The sequence below is a fragment of the Monodelphis domestica genome, chromosome 7, assembly GCF_027887165.1.
Source record: "Monodelphis domestica isolate mMonDom1 chromosome 7, mMonDom1.pri, whole genome shotgun sequence".
In the NCBI taxonomy this organism is placed as follows: Eukaryota; Metazoa; Chordata; class Mammalia; order Didelphimorphia; family Didelphidae; genus Monodelphis; species Monodelphis domestica.
The window spans coordinates 114,766,812-114,789,873 of record NC_077233.1 but is presented as its reverse complement, the minus strand read 5'-3'; the positions used below and the strand labels follow the sequence as shown (position 1 = coordinate 114,789,873).

General features: G+C 33.4%; 1 protein-coding gene across 18 annotated transcripts in view; it reads left to right on the top strand.

Moving 5' to 3' along the window:
* CCDC171 (coiled-coil domain containing 171) overlaps positions 1 to 23,062 on the top strand; it is a 543,314-nt gene that overhangs the window by 460,627 nt on the left and 59,625 nt on the right. For 11 of the 18 annotated variants that reach the window (XM_056805336.1, XM_056805339.1, XM_056805346.1 and 8 more), the window contains 2 exons: positions 3,352 to 3,504; positions 22,965 to 23,054. In XM_056805336.1, coding sequence (XP_056661314.1) covers positions 3,352 to 3,504; positions 22,965 to 23,054 — 243 coding nt within the window. Of the gene's footprint in view, positions 1 to 3,351; positions 3,505 to 4,071; positions 4,126 to 22,964; positions 23,055 to 23,062 lie in introns of those variants that run through there. The other 7 variants (XM_056805345.1, XM_056805342.1, XM_056805344.1 and 4 more) reach the window with 3 other exon arrangements.

The window sequence follows — 23,062 nt, the reverse complement described above, 5'->3', positions numbered from 1 at the left end:
AGCATCTTGGCACGGCGGCTGCTATTGTCCTGTTTTTAGTGGTGAGTTTTCCTTGATGCCATACTGGAGGAAGCCTAGTAACCTAGTTCGATGAGGTGTCTTCTCTGAGATCTCTTGGAATTTTAGGCTGATTCTTTCTCTTTTACCTTCCAAACACTATCCACTTAGAAGCCTTTAATCTTCTTCAGAAACCCTGTGGTGGAGAATTTCGAACTCCCCCTGGCACAGGCCAGGCGGGAGAAATCCTGTACCCTCTCCCTCTCGGTTCTCCTTGATTTCTTCCCTATATATTGGTTAAACCACCATATGTTTCTAAACTGACTTGGGTATTTTTATTTGGGATATCCCCTGGTGACCAAAAATTAAATTTAGATTAGGTCATGATATTAAATTATTCTTACAGGTGTTATGTGCTAGGAGATTAAAAGTTCAAATCAGATTTGGGTCTGATCTCATGGATTCTTGTATAGTTATATGATAGACAAATTACTGTTATGGGGAATTCATGGTGTATAACACCCCCTTCCTTATAATGATGGATAGACACATTGCTGTAATGTAAGTTTTAGAGTATTGCCAAGAATATTGAGGGACTGTGATTTTAACAGATTTATATAGCTAATATATGTCAGAGGAAGTATTTGGACCCTGGCCTCTCTGCCTATGAGGCTAGCCATATATTTACTATTTCGTATTGCCTCTCACCTTGTTGATAGATTATATTTCTTATTTTTTAAACTCTTTATATATTGTCCAATTATGTAAAGGGAAAATGACTCAGTCTTAAAAATTTTGTCAGTTTTCTATCTTTGATGTCAGAGTAATGATGTATATTTGTAAATTGATTGACTTTTTTTTAAAATTTGATTTAATTAGTTGATTTAGAATATTTTTCCATGGTTATGAGATTCATGTTCTTTTCTTCCCCTCTCCTCCCCCCTAACTCCCTCCCATAGCTGGCATGCAATTCCACTGGTTTTTACATGTGCCATTGATCAAGACCTATATTTCCATATTATTAATATTCACAATAGGGTGATCATTTAGAGTCTGCATCCCCAGTCATTTCCCCATTGACCCATGTGATCAGGCAGTTGTTTTTCTTCTGTGTTTCTATTCCCACAGTTCTTTCTCTGAATGTGGATAGCATTCTTTCTCATAAGTCCCTTGAAATAGTTCTGGTTGATTGACATTTTAACCAGTCACTTAATTCTTTTTGCATTTTAACTACATTGATTTTGTAATATCTCATTTATATTTAATCGTGTTCTAATTTCCTATGTTGTCTTTTGTATTGCTCAGTGGTATTTTTCTAAGATTGTAAGTTGTAAAACCAATGATAGCTTGTGTCAAGAAATGATATTTACTCACTACGAGTTCTCTACACCAATAAAAATCACAAGTCCAATTAAATAAATCCTCCTTTGTCTCATTTCTGGTTATAAATCTTTTCCCTAACCATTTCTGTGGAAAATACTTCCTTCAGTCCTCTAATTTTTTGTAATAATATAATAATATGCTTTTTTTATATTGAGATCACTTAATCACTTTAGTTAGTTTGGTATATGGTGTAAGGTCCTGGTTTAAACTCATTTTCTGCCAAACTACTTTTTTTCACCCGTAGAACTTTTTGGAGACTTACTTTAGGTTTTGTTCTTTGATTTAGAAAACACTAGGTTACAATTACATTGATTTGTCAATTAATAAATATTTCTGTATTGTTTACTATGTGATAAACACTGCTATGCTCTAGGGATTCAAATCTACATAGGCATGGAAGTGCCAGATTATTAAGGTCCTTGAATGGGAATCAAGATATTCATTACCATATCCACTATCACTTTCAATTAGTCATGTTATATCTTTTTATGTTAATTTATTCATTAGATTAACATTTAAAATTATTTCTCACTATTCCCTACAACTTGCCCCTACATCAACTTGTATCAGTTTACTAACTTGTTTCCAAATGGCACATCTTCTCAATTTTTAACCCTGAATCATGCATGTGTTTCAGTTTTAAAGTTTTTTTGCTTTCAGTCTTTTTTCTAATATCTTTACCTTTTATTTTTATCCTCACCATAACTTGTCCTCCCAGACTCTCAAAAAACTGCTTATTTTCTTAAAATACGCTTTCCCAGACTTATTATATCAGATGCCAGTTACTGGAGAAATTTCCAGATTTCATCTGTCACAATATACTTTACCTGCCTTATTGTTGTGGTCATCCGCTGTTTTCTGTAAACTGTCAGTACAAATGATATAAAGTGAAATAAATGTTTTAATGAGATTTCTTAAAAGTAGTGAATTTATTTGAGCCTGTACTAGAAATTTAGAAAAGTACATTTCATATCTTTAATGTGGCACAATGGATAGATCTCTGGGCCCCTAAGTCAGGAAAACTTGATTTCATATATGGTACCAAATACAATAGCTCTCTGATCCCAGGGATGTCACTTAACCTCTGTCTGCTGCCATTTTCTCATCTGTAAAATGGGAATGATAATGATAGTAGATACTTTTTAGACTTGTTATGAGGGGAAATTAAATAATATTTGTAAAATGCTTTGTAAATCTCAAATAACTAAACAAATCATTATTATAATAATATGGGTGATGATGGTGATGTTGTTGTTGATGATGATTATGTATTTTTGCCCAAGATGCATAACAGATTATTTCAGAAACAAAAAATAAAAAAGTAATTTAGTCTGTTGTAATTAAGTTTAATCTTTAATAGTCTTATACTTTTAGATTTTATATAAAGAAAATGTGAATTCATTTAAAGTCTTTTGCACTATTAACTTTATCAGCAGCTTGATCCCTATTATATTGCAAGAATATTACTCTGTGATAAACATGAACACAATTATATTTTCCACACTGCATTATAATAAAGTTATTTCTATTAAGCATATATTCTTTTTGTTAAAAACATACTTTTTTATTTAAAATTTTTACCACCTCAGCTCATTTTAATATATTCATGTAACTACTGTATGTCTCCTAAGATAAAAATTTAGGTTAAACTGTAACTTGCAGTTAATTCTAGTAAAAAAAAGTATGTCAATTTTTAATACTGCATTCCAAATTTGAAAACAATACATCAAAGTACATCTTATTAAAATACCTACTTTAGAAAAAAGTTTCAAAGATGGCAATCCAAACTTTCTGAAAATAGACACAAATGATCTCAATCTAAAAGTTAATGTTTTGCTTTATTATTTTCAGGAAAGATGAAAACTTGTTTTTTAGAATTTCACTATTCTACTTTTCAAATTATGTAGATTCTCATTTGGGGGGGGCAGTTTTATTTGAATTACCTGTGATATACTGTTTGTATTTCTTTAGGCAATGATTAAAAGTTTCATGGATGTCTACCAACTTGCAAGTTCTAGAATTGCTACATTAGAGAAAGAAATGACATCTCATAGAAATCACATTTCAGCCCTGAAATCAGAGCTCCAAACAGCTTGTCTACGTGAAAATGAAAGTTTACACTCAGTAAGTCTATGTTTTTATTTGCAATAATATCCTTTTTGCATATGAATTATCAGGTCTCATTTACTTTTGTGTTTTTATTTTTGATAAGATCATTGGTTAAAATGAATAATTTAGAGCAAATGGATTACTCAGTAATATAAAATTATTGGTATGAAGATACTTTTCAAGAGAAAATCAAATATTTTATTGCAGTTTTGTTTTAAAATATGAATACTGTTATTAGTTCTAAAACATAACATCATGATTTCTTTGTGTTTGGCAGCACAAATGACAGTAGGATTTGGCAATATGCATAGTTAAAGCATGCAACTGTCTGAAGTTTCAATGTGTCCCATTAAGACAGAATATTATTAATTATGTGTATAACCAAAATGGTAATTAGAACATGTGATTATTCTCTGTAGGAAACTAGACTTATCCATAATACATGCCTAGCTAAAGATGCATGTTGTGATTCATCTATATGATTAAAATTCAGTTTCAGGAATCATTTTATGTTTAAAAATTTAACCCATGATAAAATTTGTGATCACTTAAGACTAATAAAATAATTCTCCAAATTTGCAGAATATGTTTGGGGAATTCTTGACCATAGTTGTATTTATGTCCTGTTGAAACCAGGTAAAGATTTAAACCTTTATTTCTCTGATGACAAATATGTCCATAATGAGATTTATAGGTTGCATTTTTTGTTATTCCTTGCTTTTTTATCGCAATAAAACATATTTGCTTATAAGGGAGAAAGATTTTCTTCTTGACATGCATTTGTTAACCCATATTAAAATGTGTACATGCCAGGAAGAGAGTGAAGTCAGAAAAAATGTAAATAAATATAAGAACATGGGTTTTTTATAACCAAGTTTTACACTTGTGAGTCCTTTATGTACTCATATTCACTTTTTCTTGAGGAACAAATGAAAGTAAGGAGAAAATTTTTGCATCACTATTTGAGATTAAACATACATGTGATTTTGTATGGCTTTTCAAAGACATGTTAAAAAATCTCTTCCATTCTTTTCCTTTAGCTAATTCAAGCTGTTTTGTGTCAGCTTTGTTGGCTTGCTCCTTTTTAAAAAGTTTATTGTTGTTTTTATATTATAAACCAAAGGTAATTTTGAAAAGGGAAAAGCTCACAGAATTTCTAATTATCTGAGCTATTAAGAATCCATCTCATACTTGGCAAATTTGTTAAGTGACTCAAGAAATGTGAAAAGAGGCACACAAAACCATAGTTGATGTGTCTGCGAATTGGCTCCACCATAAGTCACTAAATTGTGTATATCCTTGTCCACACTGATACCACCATTAAGCTTTTACCTAAAAGGGAAAAGGATCCATTTCTATGCAAACATTTATAGCAGGTCTTTTTGTGATAACTAAGAACTAGAAATTAGAGGAATATTTATCAATTTGGGAATGGTGGAACATATTTTGGTATAGAATATAATGGTATATTATTGGGTCATAAAAAATGATGAAAGGGACAGTCTTAGAGAAATTGTAAAAATTGTTACCTGTTTGAAGTGAGCAAAAACCAGGGTAATAATTTATTCAACAACATTTAAAGGAAAAAAAAACTTTAAAAGACTTAATAACTTTGATCAGTATGTAGTGATCAACTACTCTTACAAAGGACCAGTAATGAAGCATGCCATCTATCTTCAAACATACTAGTGTTGAACTCAAGATGTTCAGTGAGACGTGTAATTTTTAGATTACAGTCCATGTTAGAATTGTTTTGCTTGACTGTGCCTATTTATTTCAATGAGTTTCTCTCCCCCACCACCCCAATTTTTTGGTTGTAAAGGTAGAAAGGAGAGAGGATATAGCAATTGGTTTCCTCATTTAACCCCCTAAAAAAAGAAAGCACAGTTAATGAAGCCTTTTTTAAAATGTTCAGAAGAGAACAGGAGGAGAACTAGAAGGAAAAATGGACAAGTAGAATAGAATGCAACTCATCAGTGACCTCTGCCCCTCTCTGATTAGACTGACAGTAGGGCCGAGCTATAGGCCTGAGAACCTCTATTTAAGGAAAGGGCTCACCACCGTTTTCTTCATACTTCCTAGCAGATTCACTACTTTTGGACTTCTTTGAAACTACCCATCATCCCCTCATACCTTCTCCCATAAGACTGTTAGCTCTTTGAGGACAGGCATTGCCTTTATTTTTGTATCCCTAGCACTTCACACGATGTTTGATGGCATGTTTATTAACTATGTTCTATTTTGAATTGAGGAGTATGAATTTTATGTGATGTTAAGTCCATAATAATTTTTTAAAATAATAATGACATTAGTTGGATTGAATCTTGATTTTGATATTCAGACAACCTTAGAGAAGTGACTTCACTTCTCTGTTCCTCAGTTTCCTCATCTTCAAAATGAGACATTGAACTCAATTATCTCTGAACGAAGTCCCTTCCTACTTTAAGAGTCTGTGAATGTCGCTCATGCACCGAGATTGTTCTGTCCACCTTACTGACATGAATATGGTTTCTTCAGAGCAGCCTGTTTAAGGGCACAGAAGAGGTCAATGGAATATCATAGATGAGAAATAAGAAGTAGCCTAGAAAGATAGAGTCAGTTTGTAAAAAGTCTTACTTGCCCCAAAGAGGAATTTGTATTTTATCCTAAAAGCAATAAGGAACCACCAAAAGTTCTTTTCTTGATTGTCACCTTCTGGAACTTTTGAAGGAAGTTCAAACTCAACATGTCCAAAACAAAACTCACAATCTTTCCCTCTACGTCTTCCCCTTCCCTTCTCCAGACTCCTCTTTTTCTGTTAAAGGTACTATTGTCTTCGCAGTTACCTAAGACCTCTACTGGGCAACTCATGCTTTGTTTCCAGTGTCATATTCAAGCTATTACCGCATTTGATTGCTCCTATCTTCTGCTCACATCTATCTTTGGTCCACAAATACAACCCCCTATCCGAGCTCAGAATGGCACCCCTTCTCCTGTGGGCTTCTGTAAGTCCCTCCCTCATTCTCGTCTTTCCCTTCTTGCCCAGACACAGGCCTTACCATGGTAACCCGGCTCAGAAACCTCCGGTGACTCCCCATAACTCCCTGGAATAGGGTTCAGAATCTGAATTGTCTGCCTCTAGCTTCATTGTCCATTCCAATCCTGTGTTGTGCTATCTATCTGAATATCGTCCCCTACCCGTTTCTAGTCACCTGTTTGTTTCAGAACCTCCCTGGCCTACAATTATTTCTTCCTTCTCTACTTTCCATATCAGCTTTATTACTTCTCTTCTTTTGTAGTTTTGAATTGTTTTTCATTTCATACTGTTGTTTAACATGTTTCGTGTATTTATAAATTCTTATCAACTATTTTGCAGCTTTTAAGCAGAAACTGTTTTATACCTTTTTTAATGCCTTACAATATTCAGTCCATAATAAGCACTCACTAAACCATTTGTTTATTTTCTTTAGAATAATAGAATGATAATTTCAGAAGGTACTTTACAAATAAGAGTTATAACCATGATTTGTAGGGGAAGGAACTAAGATTCATAGAGATGAAATGTGGCATGCGTGGTATTTAGAATTGTAAGGAAAATACCACATGGTTGTTTGCATTTTAAAATTATTTATTACTAAAGGAAACATTCTGTGCCTATACATGTAATTTCATCTATGTGGGGAATTCCTAGGGTGGACCGCCTCCCATCTCCATGTGGATTGGCAACATTTAAAGTTTCTTAGAGACACTAAGAGTCCAGCTAACTCTCCTATGGTAACATGGCTAGTATATGTCAATGGCAGGACTTAAACCTTCCTGACCCCAGTGTAGTTCTGTGTCCATTAGATTATATATACACTCTCTAAAATTAAACCTGAATTAGTTAACTCCCTCTATCTCTCTGCACCATCCTTATCGCTTAGAGGAAAGGATTGGACCAGATGATCTCTAAGGTCTTTTCCAGGTCAAAAATTTTATGACTCTGTGAATACTCCATGCTACTTTCAAAACAAAAGTATAGACCAAAAGAATGCTCACTAAAGAAAAATATTGCTTCCAAGTTGCTAAGGGTAGAGTAGTTCTAATAAGTCTAAAGAAGACACCGGGAATTCTGAAAACCAAGAAAGAAATAGACCAATTGAATTCATGGCATTGTGGCTTTTAATAATTGAGTAGGAAAATGTGTTAACATGGTAGTGAAACTTTGGGAGCAAAAAAAGACTCCTAAGTACAAAAAGATGTACTTTGTTTATAACTAGTCAGAGAGAGCTTTACTTGGCTTTCTATTCTCAACTGTTTTAAGCAAAATCTTGGATTTCGTTATTGGGTTAACACATTTTGCTTCTCAATTATTAAGCGCCATGATGTCCTGATTCACTTGCTTTATTTCTTCCTTGGTTCAGAGAATTCAGAGAACAGTTAGTTCTTCTTTGATCTTCCTGGAACAACTTCCCTTTGGAATAGCCTGAAGCAATACTCTCTTCTTGTTGAGAGTAAAAACTCTTCATTCTCAAGCACTCTCTCCACTCAGATTTTCTCTATGGAGCAAGTTTCCTCACCTGAACTTTTAAGCTCCCTTTTAAAATGGATTTACTTTGGGAGGGTTTTCCCCACAATTGCTAATTTTACCTTGAATTTTAAAATGAGATATATTTTTAACTTTCTGTTTGCTTCAACATTTCAAAGATCCTTTCTTGGTTTGGGTACTTCCTTCTTCAGCACTAGTTTGACCACTCTGTCTGCCTCAGTAGATGTTCATTCATGAGTGGTAGTGGCCAAAAATACTCATTACCTGCTGGCCACCTTTCTGGCAAGGTGAAATCTGAGGGTTTAGGTTAGTCTTTACACAGACACATAGTCAATAGTTACACTAAATACAGTTTAAACATCCAAAAAGCAAATCAAAGTTACACATTTCTCTACACTATATGAACAGAATTTTATAAGCATATACTACACATATAAAAGTAAGGTATTAATTGGTGGATCTCATTAGTTACTTGAATGCATGTATAAATAAAATATAGGATTATATGTGAAGTTATGACAGTCTGATATCAAAAGGACTTGTCTTTTAATTTTTGCATGGCCATTAGAATGGTTGGTTGTTTTAACTTATCTGCACTCCCTTATAATACTGACATGCATTGCAGACCATCAATAGTTTTATGTATCTTACTTTGAAAATTTAAGTTTCTGAAGGCATCCTAATTTCATGGGTATAAGTATGTTCTTCATTCATGTATATGGCAAACCTTCCCCATTTTTACATCCTTAATGCCTCCTCTATGTGTTTTATAATAGAAAACTCAGGAAGTACCTTAAGGTCTTCTATGTCTTTATTTTGAAGAGGCCAGTCCACCACTTTTTTATCCATTTTTTTCATTCTCATTAAATGGCCAGCTCATCTCATTTTCATTTATACAAAGCCTCAATAAAAACTTTTAAAAACGTACCTTACTAATTAGTGAATTTGTAGATTGTGCCTATGTTGACACTTTTCTTAACATAATTGTTACTGTCCTCATTCCAGGTTCTTAGCACATCAAAAGAGTTTCTAAAAATTAACCATTAGCCTTGAGTTTTGATATGTTTTATACCATTGTATAGCACATTGTGTGTACTCAGCAAATGCTAAATAATGACTAATGAAAGTAATTTCATTCTATGAGAGTTCATTATGCAAGTTTTTCATTAATTGTAATTGTTCTATTGTGCCTGCATTCACAAAAAATGACGAGATTTTATAAATTCAGAGCCTGAGAAGTTATCTACCTTAAGCCATCATTTATAGCTGTTTTAAACGAAGTCTTAGAAAATTTATATGATTTGCACACTTGCAACAAGTGGCTGAGATAAGATTTGTATCCAATGCCTTCTCTGACTCTTCATCTAGGAATATTCCCATTACACTATGATGTCATAGAATTAAAAATAATTTAATATTTTGATTCCTTCTTTTGTTATATATTCATTTTATACTCTACAACATATAGAAATAAAGACACAATTTATATTTAACTTTAATATTTCTCATCAGCTGTATTCTTGGCACTGATTTTTTCACATTTCTTTGTCATATTTCTTTGATCCGTTTTATTTCCTCAAGCACATTAGCTTCCAGCTCTGTGTGTGCTTTTGTTCTGAGTTATAGTCATCAAAACTGACTTTGAACTGAAAGCGTCAGTCCACCACATTCTAGAGTACAATAGAGGTCAATCATAATTATTTTGTGGCCCCTTCGGGCAGTAGAACTCACAAATGTTTGGTTAGACAAGAAAGACCATGCCATGAATATGTGTAGTCCTTTACTGTTATTCTAGGGAAACAAGTTATAGTAATGGCTTGCCTCATTTTACAATGTAATTTTCAAGAAGTATGTTCTTAACACAACCTATTTTATTACTAAGAAGTAACAAGAATAAAGGTACCAGATGCAAAAATCTTAAACAGGATACTAGCAAAAAAGACTCCAACAAGTGATCAGGAGGGTTATTCACTATGACTAGGTAGGATTCATACCAGGAATGCAAGTATAGTTCAATACTAGGAAAACCATCCACATAATTGACCATATCAACAAGCAAACTAACAAAAACAACATGATTATCTCAATAGACACAGAAAAAGCCAACACTTATTCCTATTGAAAACACTAGAAAGTATAGGAATTGAAGGGTTTTTCCTAAAAATAATAAACAGTATATATCTAAAACCATCAGCAAACATCATCTGCAATGGGGATAAACTAGAAGCCTTCCCAATAAGATCAGGAGTGAAACAAGGATGCCCATTATCACCTTTATCGTTCAACATTTACTAGAAACACTAGCATTAGCAATTAGAGAAGAAAAAGAAATTAAGGGTATTAAAATAGGCAGTGAGGAGACCAAGCTATCACTCTTTGAAGATGACATGATGGTCTACTTAAAGAATCCTAGAGAATCAGCCAAAAAGCTAGTTGAAATAATCAACAACTTTAGCAAAGTTGCAGGATACAAAATAAACCCACATAAATCATGAGCATTTCTATATATCCAACACATCACAGCAGCAGGAATTAGAAAGAGATATTCCGTTCAAAATCACCCTAGACAATATAAAATACTTAGGAATCTATCTGCCAAGACAAAAACATAGGAACTCTATGAACACAACTACAAAACACTTTCCACACAATTAAAACTAGATCTGAGCAATTGGAAAAACTAACTGCGCATGGCTAGGATGAGCTAACATAATAAAAATGACTATCCTACCCAAACTTATCTATTTATTTAGTGCCATACCCATTGAACTTCCAAAAATTTCTTTAATGAATTAAAAAAAAAACATAACAAGGTTCATTTGGAAGAACAAAAGCTCAATGATATGCAGGGAAATAATGAAAAACATACAAAGAAAGGTGGCCTTGCAGTCCCAGATCTCAAACTATACTATAAAGCAGTGGTCATCAAAACAATTTGTTACTGGCTAAGAGACAGAAAGGAGGATTAGTGGAATAGACTTGGGGTAAAGTGACCTCCGCAAAACAGACTATGACAAACCCAAAGAGCCCAGCTTTTGGGACAAAAATCCACTATTCGACAAAAACTGCTGGGAAAATTGGAAGACAGTATGGGAGAGATTAGGTTTGGATCAACACCTCACACCCTACACCAAGATAAACTCAGAATTAGTGAGTGACTTGAATATAAAGAAAGAAACTATAAGTAAATTAGGCGAACACAGAATAGTATACTTGTCAGATCTTTGGGAAGGGAAAGATTTTAAAACCAAGCAAGACCTAGAAAGAGCCACAAAATGTAAAATCAATAATTTTGACTACATCAAATTAAAAAGGTTTTGTACAAACAAAACTAATATAACCAAAATCAGAAGGGAAATAACAAATTAGGAAACAATCTTCATAACAAAAACCTCTGACAAAGGTTTAATTACTCAAATTTACAAAGAACTAAACCAATTGTACAAAAAATCAAGCCATTCTCCAATTGATAAATGGGCAAGGGACATGTACAGGCAATTCTCAGTCAAAGAAATCAGAACCATTAATAAGCACATGAAAAAGTGTTCTAAATCTCTGATAATCAGAGAGATGCAAATCAAAACAACTCTGAGGTATCACCTCACACCTAGCAGATTGGCTAACATGACAGCAATAGATAGTAATGAATGCTGGAGGGGATGTGGCAAAGTTGAGACATTAATTCATTGCTGGTGGAGTTGTAAATTGATCCAACCATTCTGGAGGGCAATTTGGAACTATGCCCAAAGGGCGATAAAAGACTGTTTGCCCTTTGATCCAGCCATAGCACTACTGGGTTTGTACCCCAAAGAGATAATAAGGAAAAAGACTTGTACAAGAATATTCATAGCTGCACTCTTTGTGGTGGCCAAAAATTGGAAAACGAGGGGATGCCCTTCAATTGGGGAATGGCTGAACAAATTGTGGTATCTGTTGGTGATGGAATACTATTGTGCTCAAAGGAATAAAGTAGAGGAATTCCATGGAGACTGGAACAACCTCCAGGAAGTGATGCAGAGCGAGAGGAGCAGAACCAGGAAAACATTGTACACAGAGAGTAATACACTGTGGTACAATTGAATGTAATGGACTCCTCCATTAGTGGTAATACATTGATCTTGAACAACCTAGAGGGGTCTATGAGAAAGAACAGCATCCACATTCAGAGGAAAAACTGTGCGAGTGAAAACACCAAAGAAAAACAACTGCTCAATGACATGGGTCGAGGGGGATATGATTGGGGATGTAGACTCTAAATGAACATCCTAGTGCAAACATCAACAACATGGAAATGGGTTCTGATCAAGGACACATGCAATATCCAGTGGAATTGCGGGCCGGCTATGGGAGGGGAGGGGAGAGGGAGGGCGGAATAGAAAATGATTTTTGCAACCAAGGAATAATGTTTGAAATTGACCAAATTAAAAAAAAATAAAAAAGAATAAAAGAATAAAGATATCTCCCTGGACCTTAGTCTGGAAGACCTGAGTTCAATGTAGCCTCAGACACATACTAGCTATAGCACCCTGGATGAGTTACCTAACCTTTCTTTACCTATGTTTCCTCATCTGTATAATGGAGATAACAATGGCACTTGGCTCCTACAGATGTTAAAATGTAAAAAACTTTGCAAACCTTAAAGTGCTATATAAATGCTGGTATTATGATATTTATAAATTGAAGAAAATTTACTTATTTAGAATAGCTCATTCTGATTTTTAACAGATGCTCAAAAAAGGACTAATGTTTGATAATTACCAGTATGGTGATGTTACTGATAAATGGTGCTAGATGAAAAGATCATCAAATTTGTTAAGCTAAGACTAATAAGATAATAGCCCATTTCTCCTAAGATTTTTTGCATTACTATTTATTTTATATATTGTAAAAGTTAAAATAAAATCTCAATAATAATATTATATTTTAAGAGATTTATTAATGATCATTAGAAATCAAGGAATAAAGAAGATACAAAATAAAGACCACGTGCCCATGGCTGGCTAGCCATTTTTTAGTCAACCCCACTCACCACCATCAATGCTGATTCTACATCAGAGAGAGGGAGTCTCCATAGCCCACACCCTTTATCCTCTGTCTACAGGAAATATATAATGACAGGAAGTCAGTGGGCTCTTGGGATATACAGTTCTTTTTTAGGGTAACAGATTTTCAGTCATACAATATACATGTCATAATATGTAACATAACAATAATACAATAATTTCCCACTATTTAGGAATTAGCAACTTATGTGTTTCATAAAGGGAGTTTGATGGGACTTCTTTAGCAAGTATTCTCAATAATTTATTTAATATTAGAATTATATACTATTTAAATGTTTGCTAAAATTCACTTGTAAATCCATCTGGCCCTGATGCTTTTTTCTTAGTAAGTTTTCTTAATAGCCTGTTCAATTTCCTAAAATAGGCTTGTTTAAATTTTCTGTTTTTGTCCCCTGTTAGTCTAGGCAATTTATATCTTTGTAAGTATTCCGCTATTTAACTTAATTTATTCATTCTGTTGACCTATAATTGGACAAGATATCTCCCAATAATTGTTTTGCTTTTGTCTTCATTAGTAGTAAATTCACCCTTTTCGTTTTTGATACTCATAGTTTGGTTTTCTCCTCTCTTTTTAAATCTTATTAACCAGTGACTTTTCTACTTTTTTATGAAACCAATTATTTTTATTAATTAAATTGTTTTTACATTAAATTTTGTTAATCTCGCCTTTAATTTTTAGTATTTTCAATTTAACGTTTAGATATTTCCTACCTTCTTTCATTTCATTTAATTAAATTTAATAATTAAATTTAATGTTTGGATTGAATTTGATAATTTCTTGTTGTCTCAAGAAGTTATCAATTTCCTCTTGCCAATTCTAATTTTTAAGGAATTATTTTCAATGGTGAGTTTTTAGATTTATTTTTCCAATTGATTGCTCTTTCATAATTTTCTATATTTTCTTGTCTTGTTTTTATTTTTTCTAATTTTTCCTCAATTTCTCTCATTTTGGTTTTTAACGTCTCTTTAAAAACTCTTTGATCTTGTGTCTATTTTATGTTTTCCTTTAAATTTTTAGTAGTGGATGATTTAAATTCACTGTCTTCTGAGTTTGAACTGTATGGATTCTCTTTCTTTTGCTTACCCGTTTAAAAAATTTAATGGGCTATTTCTTAATTGCCATTTTATTCAAGTGTCACCTTTTCTCTCAGTGTGTGGGATAATGTTTCAGGGCTTAGTTTCTGTTGTTATTTTCTGTGCTCTTTTGGGGGTCTTTGATCCCTTCCTTGGTTTTTAAAATTTTTATGTTGTAGTTTCCCAGCAACACTATCACCTTCAACATTCTTAACCACTTTGGTTTCTCCAGAGGTTTGTAAGCACCTTTCTATACCTCTGCTTTACCAGAGATGCTATATGCTATATATATGCTATACCAGAGAAACAATCAGAAACTCTGTCCCCCCAGAGTTCATTTGTGAATATTTGCTTCTCCTCTTCTGTAACCATGGTTTGATACAATATCTAGTCAGTGCACATAGGCCCATCAGGCTTCTGTTGGCTGCCGAACTCCCACGCAGTCAGTTGGGTGAAGGTTCCAAAGCTTCCTTTTTGTTCATTAAACAGCTACCTAAGGCCCTCCTAACTTTTTCTCAAGTTATCTCACATTGGAGAGTTATTTCCCCTCAATTCTTAACCATTTTCCCTGTTTAAAAGTTTGTTAAGATGTATTATTTTAAAAACATTTGGGGGTAATTTAGAGAGTGAGGTAATCTTCTGTCCTGTTCTGCCATTTTCCCAGTATGTATATTAAGAATTTTAAAAGTTAATTTGGTCATATTTATCTTTATTGGCCTACATATGGTATCACAAAAGCATTATTATATGGATGTATCATTATAATATTCCAAATTGAATTTGGCTCAATTATTCTTATCACCATTACTTAGGAAGAGTAAATGAGAGAGATAAAGCTTAGTGAACTTGCACAGGTTAATCATTGAATGAAAAACTAAATATTAATCACTTACTATGCGCCAAATACTGAAAATACAAATAAAAGAAGAAGACAGCCTTTGCTTTCAATGAGCTCATTCAAATGTTGGGGGACAACACATTTAGAAAGTGTTTTCTGCAAGACAGATAGAAAGGCTAAAGTGTAATTTTGAGTGCAGTGGGAAAGGAGAGGATAATACCTCTTCTTTAATATTTTCATTGACAAAAACTTGTCTTATCCACTTCACAGTGGTAAGGACTTTGTTGATGAAAGCTTTTTAATTTTCTCTATCTTCAGACACAATAAGTACTAAGGAGGTAGGGCCTGCAGTATCTTGCAGGTAGAGTTACCAAAATGAGAGTACTAGAGAAAAGTCATGGAAATGAAATGGGAGTTTATGAGAAATGACTTGAAAGGAGAATGAATAGCTTAGTTCAGAAGGTAAAACAATAGATTCCTTGAAAATCAGAGTGGACCAAATCAATGACTTCATATGATAGGAGGAAATTTTAAAGCCAAGGCTATCATGATTTACTTAGAGAAGGCTAAAATATCAACTAAAATTAATTGAAGCATTTAATAATTTTAATAAAGTAATGTGTTATTTAAAAAATCCACAGACATTCTCAGCATTTCTCTGTATTATCAGAAGACTCAAAATGATGAAAGAGAAAAAGAAATTTCATTTAAAATAACTACAGAATGTTAAAACACCTGGAAGTTTACCACTTTGGGGAGGGAAGGAGTGTTCCTACCAAGACACAAAAGGAAATATGTGAATACAGCTACAAAATATACTTTATGGAAATAAAGACAGATCTAAGTAATTGGAAGATTTAATTATTGGAGCATATCAATTAATTTACATTGATTTTCTTATTAAGCAAGAAAAATAACATTCATTTGATGAACAAAAGTTCAAAATGTGTAAGGTTTATAGTAAAAAATATTAGAAAAGAAGTAGCCCTAGTAGTATACATTCTCAGACTGTACTCTAAAGCTATAATCATAAAAGTAATGTGATACTGATTAAATTTCACAGTTGACCGGTGGAAGAAATTAAGTGCATATTATACAAAAGCAAATAAATCATACAGCCTAGATTTAGAATAAGGCTCCTACTATTGGAGTATGGATTCACTATTTTACAAAAACTTCTGGAAAACTAGAAACCAGACAAGCAGAAATTTAGTGTCCATATCTCACACCACATGCCAAGATAAATTCCAGATTGGTATATTGATTAGGTATTAAAAGGTCACATGATAAACAAATTAAAGAAGCATGAAAGAAATTACCTTTCAGATAAATGGATTTTAAATAGAGTTCATCATATCATCATGACAGTATCTGTTCAGTGTTTTAAGGTTTGTAAAATGTTCTAAAATAAAATCTCATTTTATCCTCACAACAACTCTGGAAAGAGGCATTATTATGATCCTCATCAAGGAAACTGAGACAGGCAAAGTTTAAGTGGTTTGCCCAAGTTTAAACAGCTAGTGAATTTTGAGGATGATTTGAACTCAGATCTTCTTGCCTGTGGGTCCATAACATGGGATGGAGAGGAACATGTAAGAGAAAATAGACAATTTTATTTCCATAAAATTAGAATTTTCATACAAATAAAATCAATGCAGCTGCAAGTAAAAGGAGAAAAATAGTAACTGGGAGAAAATTTCTGCAATGAATTTTTCTGATAAAAGTCATGTCCAAAGGATAAAAGAAACTGATTAAAATGTATAAGAACAAATAATTATAAATAAAATTTATAAGAATAAATAAGTATTTTAATTCATAGAGGATCAAAGATTATGAAGTTAATTTTAAACTCAACAGCCATTTTTTAAAGATCCAAATTACTAATAATGAGAGAAACTATAATTATGTAGCAACTCTTTAGCAAAATTGGCAAATGAGGAAATTGACAACTGTTAGAATAACTATTGGAAAAACAGGCACATGAGGCACTATTGGTAGAGTTGTGAATTGGTCCGGGCATTCTGCAAAGCAATTTGAAACAATGACCTCAGAGTTACTAAACTTTGCATACCCTTTGACCCAGTGATACCACTACCAGGACAATATATAATAAAAGAGCATACAAAAATATTTTAGTAGCTCTTTTGTGGTGAAAAAGGTCTGGAAACTAAGCAACTACCCAATAGTTAGGAAATTGCTGAAAAAATTGTGGTATGTGAGTAAGTGGAATATTATTATGCCATAAAAGTTATGAAAGAGGGTTTCAGAAAAACCTGGGAAGACTTTTGTATAGACTGAATAAAGAGTGAAGGAAGCAGAGACAAAAGAACAATTTATATAGTAAGAATAGTATTGTAAAGACAAAATGCTTTGAAAGATTTAAGACCTCTGATAAGTGCATTGACCAGTCATGATTCCAGGAGATGATAGATGACATATACTATCCACATCCTAAAAGAGCATTGATGGTCTCAAGATACAGGATAAGATATAAAAATATGGACCTGGCCAACATGTATGTTTATTTTGTTCATTTTTGCATATTTGTTAAAAGGGTTTTGTTTTTATTTTTCTAGTTTTGTATTAGAGGTATAAGGGTGAGAAAATAAATACTTTTTAATTAAAAAAATAATTTAATATTAGAAAACTAAAACCAACATAATCTGACACCAACCTGCCTTTCCAGGTTTATTATATATGACTCCCCTTGATTCACTGTGAGGTCCAGCCAACTTGGCCTTTTTCCTGGCCTTTACCCAGCATCCTTTATCTCCTTTTTCTGTGTCTTTGTTCTGGCCTTTTTCTGTGCCTGGAATGAATGCTTTTCTCTCTTCCTTCTCTTAGAATCCCTAATTTCCTTCAAAACTTAATTTAAACATTTTCTAAATGACATATCTCTAATTTTTCTCTCCCTTCCCAAGTGGTCAGACTTTAAAATTTTATTAGGTATTTTATTTTTAATAATAGTTTGCCGATTTATGTGACATCTAAAAATCAGAAGATAGAAATTTGGTGGAAAATATTTGAAAGAGAATGGAATCTATAAAATATAGGCCAATGAGATTGGCTTTGACTTCTCGATAAGTTCTAAGTTATGTTGAAATGTTGTCAATAAAAAAATCTAGAAAATAAAAATGATAACAAAAAGTCAACATGGATTTATTAAGAACTGGTCATCCCAGATCTCTACTTTTGATAGGGTTATTAGACCAATAAATCAGAGGAATCCATAGATATAGTTAACCTGAATTTTAGTGAAACATTGTAATAAATTGTCTCCAAATTTTTGTTGTGGAAAATGGAGGGCTAGATGTTAATATTTATGTGAATTCCAAACTAGTTACATGGCTAAACCAGGAATTAATAATATAATGTTAACTTGAAATGAGGTGTCTAGTGCAACACTTTATGAATCTGTTTGGTTTTCTATTGTATGACATTTTTAATCACTGATTTAGGTAAAGACATAAGCATCATGTTTATAAAAACATACACAAATCTGGAATAAATAGCTGGATGTTTCGCCAACAAAATGATCCTGAGGAGCTATCATATTGGGGGACCAATGTACCTCATTTCGATTAAGTCAATTTCAAAAGTAAAAGATTGGGAAGATGTAGGCAAGTAGCAATTTGAAAAAAATAGTATGGCTATTTAAATGGTTTGCACACATCTGTGTGATGTGAGAAGCAAGAAAGTTAATACAATCTTAAACAATATTAAGAGACAGTGTCAAGACTTAAGCAGGGGGCAGCTGGGTAGCTCAGTGGATTGAGAGCCAGACCTAGAGACGGGAGGTCCTAGGTTCAAATTTAGCCTCAGACACTTCCCAGCTGTATGACCCTGGGCAAGTCACTTAACCCCCATTGCCTAGCCCTTACCACTCTTCTGCCTTGGAGCCAATACATAGTATTGACTCCAAGATGGAAGGCAAGGGTTTAAAAAAAAAGACTTAAGCAGATTGTTCATCTTTCTTTACTCTATCCTAGGCATTCCACATCCCAGTATTGTACACATTTGAGAGGTATTATAATTTAGGAAGGACATTGATAATCTGGAGAATATCTTGAGGAGAGTAACTTAATTCAATGAAGTGCCTGAATGCAGATGTTTAATATGGAGAATACTGAAAGGATATGATGATTGTCCTCCAGTTCTTAAATATTTCTCATTTGTCAGAAGGCTTAGACTTGTTCTGAGAAGATACAAGTCACAATATGGCAATTTTTGTCTTGGTATAAAGCAACTCTTCCTAATAATTAGAGCTATCCAAAGGTAGAATGGATTGACTTTGGAGGTAGGAGATGTCTCCCATTTGTGACCTTTAAAGAAAAGCTACTCCTTTCAGGTATATTGTAGATAAGATAATTTTTTAGGTGTAAGGGAACTAAATTATATCTGAAAGCTCTTCCAATTAGAAATTCTGTGATTCTTTGAATTTATCCAATGACAATAGCAATATCAAGATACTTCTATGCAGACTTTTCAGTTTTCCAAAGGGTGAATATATCTGAAATAGGTTCCTAAACATATATTCCCACTTGTATGTTTTCTCCTAAATTGGAAGAATATTGGGCGAATTTAATGTGACTTGTCATGTGACTGGCCATGTGACAATATGGCAGTCTTTCCCTTGAATGCCAATGAATTTTTGATTTCTTTATCTGACATGACATAAATTGCTTCTTGCTGTCATATGGGATCTTAGATAGTGATACTCCAGGAAGGCTTGATCCCATAATCTCTCCCAGCGATGCTTTGAACTTCATTATGGACCTACCTCTCTGGTTTAGAATATCCTTATGATACTGGCCCTTTTATTAATATGGAGGCAGTACATTCATTCTACCAGGTAATATTCTGGATTCACAATCAGCCCTTTCCCTATTTTTTCCCATTTTTGGTCAACATTCTTCTCCCTACTGATCATTAAGCATTAAAGCCCATCTTTCTGCTGTACCAAAAATACCCCCATATTTACAATATAACCTCAAAGAGCAATTGTATATTGAACCAGTGACTCCACTAACTTCTTAATTGCCATCAGCATAACTCACTTGATTTTGGATTACTGCTGTAATCCTCCTCAATAATGTCTTTCACTTATAGAAGTAAAAGTGCATCTTGATAGCCTCCCACCTCAGTGATTACTAATTTACTCTGATCTTTTGGCCTTGAATTTGTATCTTGTAAAATGTAGTAAAAGTAGAACCTCTTTTTATGTGAATCCAACACACAAGAATTCAGGTATAGGTGATCCACAATAAAAAAAAGGCAGGAAGGTACGTAAAATAAAAATGTTTAGTTATGCACTAAATCCATCCCATTTCCCCAAGCTATGTAAAGTCTTATGCCATCTCACCCAATCCTGCTTATTCTTGCCCTGAGAAATTGTGTGAGTCATTACATTGTTTTGCCCCTGCATTAGCCCCTACATCAGTCTTTGTCTGGAGTTCTCACAAGTCATGACATTGTCAGAGTGGACCAACTTCTATTTAATCTGCATTATTCACATGTTTATTTGCCTCATTTATAAGAAAAAGTGTGATAGATTCATTTAAGAAATACTTATTAAATAATGGGGTTTGCTCTCATACACGATTGGCATGAAGTGTCTTAGAATGTATTCATCACATAAAACAAGGTCCTGCTACGTGTTGCCATGTGCTTCTGCATCACCTAGCCTTGTGCCTTGTGTATAATAGGTGGTCTAGTAAGAGGAGGTTGGTGACAATGACAATTGACAAATGAATATTTGTCTCCAATAAAACTTTCCCTTTTTGGTTCATTTCTTCAGTGAGGAAAAAAATTAAGGTAAATCTCATACAAAGAAATAACCTCTCTGTGAAAGTAAAATGTTTTTTGGCTATGTTTATTTAGCCTGCTAATTTGTTTGAATTGTTAAGTGGCCATTAGCAACTGAATTGTAGCAGAAAGTTTCATACTATTTGTTTTAATTCTATACTTTGTCTTGCAATCTACTCAGTTCATAGCAATAAGAGAATGGTGTATTCATCTCCCTTTAAGTCTAATATCATAATGAAAATGACAGAATTTTTCATATGGCAACCTTAAGAATATAAAGTAATAGAATTTCAAAAATCAAATAACAACATGAGGCTAGATGTTCCAAAAACCCCCACAAAAAACAGAGTAACCCCACAATGTATTAGTCTATTTGTAAAGAATATTTCCTTTTAATTTAAAAGGGTTTTTTGATATTCAATATGTTAGGTATGTGAACTTTTAACTTGTCAAACTATTGTAACATATTTGAAAATTATAGTAATTTGATTAAAATGTTGCCTATAAGGCAAAAGGTTCAGTTAATAGAATCCATATGTAATTAAAATGCAGAACTAAATGTAATCAGACCCCAGTGACTGGTGCCTTCATATTGATAGTTTTACAAAGGCCTCTGGGGTTGAAAGTTTATTTTAAAGTTGCTGAATATAAGGGCACAGAGAAGCAGGAAAACAGCAAGTGTACAATGTCACTTTTAAATCGGTCAACATAGTTAATAGATAAGAATGTGAATAATTACCCTCAGTTCTCCCCATTTTAGAACTCTGGTCTTTTGGCAGGTGGTAAAAGCACACGACTTGTATGGAAGAGGTTCCCTCAGCAGCACTGTTAAAGAAACAGCCTGAGATGAAGGATCCTGCTGGGAACAGGCAGTGGCTTTTTTTTAAATAACATAGTTACTTAATTTGGTGAATTCAATTGAATCATCTGAAAGTTATAGACAAAACAGTATGTACTGAGCCACAAAAAAAAGTTTAAAAAAATTTCCTGAACTAAAAAAAAAATTATTTTCTCTGGACAGTTTTAAGAGTCGACATCCTGTGTTAGAGTTCTCTAATCATCACCAGCACAATTTACAATCAGAACACACAGAGAGCCAGTTCAGACCAGCTCATCTGTTGATTTTGGCAGAAGCCCTTAATCTCACTGTGTGCAGCTGCCACTTGAGAGATGGGGACTCGGCAGAGAGCCTGAGGAGGGTGGGATACAAGGTTGGTCAAGGCATGAACACATAGGCCTGCTTCATTTCAACAGTTGCATGCTGCTTTTTTTAAAAAATAGTCTTTTCATTTTACTGCTTAAAAAAAAAAAGCCTGAAATTAAATGAGGACCTCTCATGAGCCACTGCGCTCCAGGCATAAGAAATTGTAATGTCTGGCTTCCAGAAACTGTCCCGTCAAAATGTGCTTCTGATTAGGTGGCTTAATTACAGCTGTGAAAACAATGTTGATTTAGGCCTCAAGATTCCAGGGCATGTCAGCCGTTATTAGCTAACCTTGGACTGAAGCCACCATTTTAAAACTCTGTACCACTAAAGTCACACTGCTTGACAACTTTTTATTTAGGCAGAGAAGTTGCCAGAAGCAACACATCTTATGCAAAATATTTTTCAATGTACAAATTTCAAATGCGACAACCATTAAAAGCAAGATAAATCTGCACTTAACCCAAAACAAGGAATTTCTGTTTGCAAAGAAACTAAACTTTGTAATAGTATTTCTTAAATTTTGACTGACATAAGAATTAATTTTAATTCCTTTAATTCAGTTTTATTCCAAATCCAGTATGTTGGTTTAACCACCCAATTTTATTGCACCTAAATTTTCCTGACAGTTTCATTTGCTGTCGAGAAATAAAATTGCCGTTTTTTTTTTCAACATGGGAAATAATGGCTAGTTTAAAAAACGATATGTTTGAAACTTCCTTTGCCTCAAGCAGGTTCAGGCACACACTCAATTTACTTTTGGAGGGAAAAAGCTCATTAAATAGTTTTTAATATTTTAATATAATTTAAGTAAGCTCCTTCACAGTGGGAAAGCTTATTAGGCTCATGTATTTACACCTGCAGGGAAGTAAAAGTTTGAATAATTAGATGGTTCCAATACTTGACTTTTCAATACAATTGTAGTTACTATTGTAAACATTGTTGGTGCCTTTACTAAACATTCCTCTTCCATTTCATTTTTAGGCCATTTTAATCTCCTCCTTGTACTGTAAGTGGTTTTTCACTTGTCGATACTTGAGAAAGCAGACCTTAAATATGAAGCAATTATTTAAGGTGGGTGG